The sequence below is a fragment of the Elephantulus edwardii genome, unplaced genomic scaffold (assembly GCF_000299155.1).
Source record: "Elephantulus edwardii isolate Elephantulus edwardi_28Jun2011 unplaced genomic scaffold, EleEdw1.0 scaffold00003, whole genome shotgun sequence".
NCBI lineage: Eukaryota > Metazoa > Chordata > Mammalia > Macroscelidea > Macroscelididae > Elephantulus > Elephantulus edwardii.
In genome coordinates, this window is record NW_006399753.1 from 320,971 (window position 1) to 325,425 (window position 4,455).

At 61.1% G+C, this 4,455-nt stretch overlaps 1 protein-coding gene across 1 annotated transcript in view; it reads right to left on the bottom strand.

Annotated features, from left to right (window-relative positions):
- PPP1R16A (protein phosphatase 1, regulatory subunit 16A) overlaps positions 1-3,525 on the bottom strand; it is a 4,935-nt gene extending 1,410 nt beyond the window's left edge. Inside the window, 8 exon segments of the mRNA XM_006879223.1 lie at positions 102-352; positions 437-512; positions 590-715; positions 804-928; positions 994-1,097; positions 1,698-1,843; positions 1,929-1,999; positions 3,273-3,525. Of these exon segments, the coding sequence (XP_006879285.1) occupies positions 102-352; positions 437-512; positions 590-715; positions 804-928; positions 994-1,097; positions 1,698-1,843; positions 1,929-1,999; positions 3,273-3,525 (1,152 nt within the window).
- Positions 3,526-4,455: the final 930 nt, after the last annotated feature.

Below are 4,455 nucleotides of genomic sequence, written 5' to 3' on the forward strand. Positions count from 1 at the left end.
AGAAGAGCTAGAGGGGCAGGGCAGGCGGGGAGGGTGAGGGGCTGGCAGGGTGCAGGGCAGGCAGGGAGAGGGCCTGGCAGGGTTAGGAGATTGGGACAGACTGGTGGGGCATGGGGCAGGAACAGTGCAGTGTGGGCTAGCAGGGTCCCAGTAGGCTGGCAAGGAGTGGGGCAGGCCTGCAGGGTTCTGGGCAGGGAGCGGGGAGGGCCGGGGCAGGCTCACCCTCGACTCCCTGCACTGGAGGTGCGACGCCGCAGCAGGGAACGCTGGCGGCCCTGAGCCCGAAGGAGAGCATCATGCTTGTGCTTCAGCTCCAGCAGCTTGGCCCGCACCTCCTCATCAGCACACAGATCTGGGAAGTAGTGGCCACAGCCATGACCACCAGCCATCCCACCCTCCCCTGGTGGTCAAGAGGCAGGACCCCCACGGGGCTCACCAAGGGGGGTCTCATCCATCAGGGACTTCCCATTCAAGTCGGCCCCATGTGCCACGAGCAGCTCCACTAAGTGCACCTGTGGGCCAGCAGGTAGATGCATGCTGAGGCCGCCTGCCAGGGCCCACTGCACCCGACGTCGGGCTGCTCACCCACCTGGCCCCAGTAGGCAGCAGCATGCAGAGGCTCCCAGCCATCACGGTCCTTGGCACTCAGACTGGCCCCATGTTCCAACAGTAGCAATGCTGCCTCGCCAAACCCGTTGGCTGAAGCAATGTGTAACTGTGGGCGAAGCGCAGCTCTAAGAAGAGGCAAGGAAGAATTCCCTCTAGGTCTCCCTGAGCCATCGTGTCCCACCCCCCAGGCATACCAGCGTAGCTCCGTGGTCTTGTGGAGAGTCCAGGTCAGCCCCTGTCCTAAGCAGGCTCCGGATATCCTCCAGCATGTGCTGCTCTGGCACAGCCCGTGCACCCTCGATGCCCTCCTGGGTGATGCCTGTGGAGAGCAGGTTCAGAGCTGCGTCCATGCAGCTCCACCCGCCTCATGGAGTGGGCACTCACCGCGGTCAGCCATGGCTGTCTCAAGGCAGTCCAGTGTCTGCTCATCTTCACACAGGTCATAGGGCATATTACCATCAGTGTTAACGGCCAGGAGGTCTGCACCACTGCGGAGAGAGCAGGGCTCAACGAAGTTCCAGCCTGTGCGCCCAGGGACAGGACGGAAGAAGGCTGGGGGGCGCTCCAATCTGATCAAACTCCTCCCTCTGGGCCCTTTCCTCTCAGGGTTCTCCCTCTGCAGGGAGAAGCCCACCTTGGGGTGCAGGGACCTTGGGGATTCAGGAACCCGTGGAGGCTGGGAGACCTGCAGGGTACAGTGTGGGTAAAAGGCTGGAACTGAAAGAGCTGGGGCCATGTGTGAAGGGACTACACTCCCTCCGCTAGGGGTAAAAGGAGAACATGGGTAGGCTCCACGTGGAAGGAAGGTCCCAGCCTCTGAGATCCTGGCAGAGCTGAGAGTGGTCCAGAGCTCAGCCCCGCTCCTCCCTACTGGGGCCAGGTGACCCCTCCTGCACTCTCCTCCTTTCTGAAGTCAGTTCTCATCAGTTTGTCCCTAATTTCCTGGGCCTTTTTCTGAGCAGAACCTCAGACTCCACCTCATCCTGGTCCCATATGTGAACGCAGGGGAAGGAGGGACACACCCCAGGTGACAGCCCCTCCCTATAGCAGGTCCCAGCTTCAGAGCTCCACCTGCTCCAGGGCCCTACCTGGCAATGAGCAGCTCCACCAGCTGCAGGTGGCCACAGGTGGCTGCAGCATGCAGGGGGGTCCAGGCCTCGCTGTCACAGGCATTGACGTTGGCCCCGGCCTCCAGGAGCTGCTGCACCATCTCCCGGAAGTCATCAATGCAGCACTGCGAGCCACAGAGGCCTGAGTGGCTGGGTAACACCCAGCAATGGCTGTCCCTTGGCCCTCCAGCCCATGCTGTGCATGCTGACCTGGTGCAGGGCCGTCAGGCCATCCTCATTGGCCAGGTCAGGGCTGACCCCATGCTCAAGGAACTGGCGGACTATGAGGAAAGGGAGGCCATGGTTGGAGCTGAGCAGCGGCCCAGTTTGCATGTTGCGCCTGGTCCCTGTGACTACAGCCTAGACTGGACCCAAACCCTCAACAGGATGTGGGATCTCTGTGGCATGATGGTGGTATAAGGGCAAAGGGACTACTTACTGTGCCTAGAATGAGAAGTCAAGAGGCCAAGGCCCTATCTGCCCCTGTCATGTCCAGACAAGTACCATGAACTCTGCCATCAGACCAAGTGCTGCCCTGAGGAAGACTGCCACCCCTCCTGTGTGAGCACAGTCCCCCTGGGCTCTGGAAGATTCTGCTGTGGAGGAGGACTGACACTCACACCTGGATCATCCCCCAGGCTCCTCAGGTCCCCCCAGCAAGCTGCCCATTTGCTCCCTCTCCACACTGCTCTGCTCCAGCAAGGCCCCCTATATTAGCCCAGAGGACAGAAACCTTGGAGCCTGAAGTGTGGGGGCAGAGAGCTGCCCACTGCTCAACAAGCCCTCAGGAGCCACAGCGACAGATGAGCCCTCCAGGCCCACCAGACCATGCTGCAGCTGTTGTGCCACTAGGCTCTAGGGAGCAGGAAGGGCAAGGAGAGTGGGGGCATCCAGAGCAGGCAGGAAACAAAGGAGGCTGAGGGTGCTGGAAACAGCCTCCAGCTCCACAGCCTCACCTGCCCTATGTCAACCAGTGTCTGCCTGGGGTGCTAAGCACAGCAGGGAGGTCACAGAAGGGCCTCCGACTGGGAACTTATGGATCTGTACACTGCCTGCTGTGGAGGGGCACTGCCCAGTGGGGGGTACCATTCAATCTAAGGGCTTGACCCACTGTGGGACACCACCTGCTTTGGGGGGCATTTATAGACAACACTGTCCAATATGGGGCACAGCCCAATACCAGTGGCACTGTGTTGTGGGAGGCACAGTGTGATGTGGAGGACACTACGTGCTGTGAGGGCACCTATAGGGGACACCATCAATGGAGGGACACCGTACAGTGTTTCATGGCCTGAGGTGGGGACACAGGCCAACGTGGAGGTATTAGCCAATGTGTAGGGCACATAGCTCCATAGCATGACTCAATGTCAGGGATATGGCTTACGGTGGGGCACACAGCTCAAAGTAGGGGGTCTGACCCACTGTGGGGGTCACAGCCTGCTATGGGGGACACCTATGGGGAACACCACACAATGAGAGACACCACATTGGGTGGAGGGCATGGCATGGGAGGCCTATACAGTGCCCACTGGCCTTGTCTTCCCATGCACGTACCTTCCTCCAAGTCGTTGCGGGAGGCAGCCTCTAGTAGGATGACACCTGGAGGGAAGAGGACTTGCTTCTCTGGCCGGCCAGACGCTGCGCTGCGCCGGTTTCCAAAGCCTTTCCCACTCTGGTCCTCCTTCTGGGCCTGAGCCCATAGCCGCACCTGCTGGGCACGCCGCTTCTGGGCATGCTTTAGCCGTTCCTGGGCACTCATGCGGCTCACCGCGGGCATCTCTGCCAGCAGCTCCAAGTGCTCGGCCATGGCGGGGGCTGCAGCTGGTAGAGCTGCTTAGGGGGCCCAAGGTGAGATGCTGGGGCAGGGTCTGCGGAGCGGGGCAACTGGCTGCACTGGCACCCTCAGCGGGCATCCCCTCCCAATGACACAGGCCCTCCGTCTCTGGCCAGGCCAGGTCGGGAGGCCCAGGAGGTGACCAGGCCAGGCTGATGATCTGAGGCACTGCCCAAGCAAGGGGGCAGGTGGAAGTCGCTGCAGCCTGCTTACCAGGCTACCCAGCACCGTGGCGGCTTGGCCAAGCTGGGCCTCCTCTCCCTTGGGATCAGAGTGCACAGCTTGGGGGAAACAGCTGCAGGAACCAGCCTGCTTAGGTCCAGGGTCTGAAGCTAATTACCCAGATAAGAGTCCCAGCTTCCTGGCACTGAGCCAGCAGGGAGGAGGGCACAGAGGTTTCCGCCACTTGGGACTTGAGTCCTGGAAGCCTCACCACCCACCATTCAAGCCTCAGGACACGGATGGGGCTGAGAAGCAGCCAGAGTGCAGCCCCCCACCCACCGCCCCACAGTCAGGGCCAGGGCCCTCAGCACATGCTCACAGTCCTGAGTCCCAGTGCATGGGGCTGCTAGGTGAGGCTGTCTGAAGCGGCCACAGTCCCAAGGGAGAGCACTGGCAATAACTCTTTGTCTGGCAGCACAGACACAGCCGACGGAGCAGCCTGAAGAGGAAGCACACAGAGGGCTGGACCCTGCAGGCTGGGCTCTGGGTACCCAAGTCCCCACCCTAGCCTGGAAGAGGCCCTGGGCTCTGAAGTCAAGGCTCAGCACCAGCTCTGGCTCTATTCTCTACAGAACTCAGCCTCTGTCTACAAGCATGTGCAATGCAGAGTGACTAGCACTGGGGAGCTCAGGAAGCTGAGAGCTTGGGGGCATTCCCTGGGGGAAACCAAGGACTAGATGG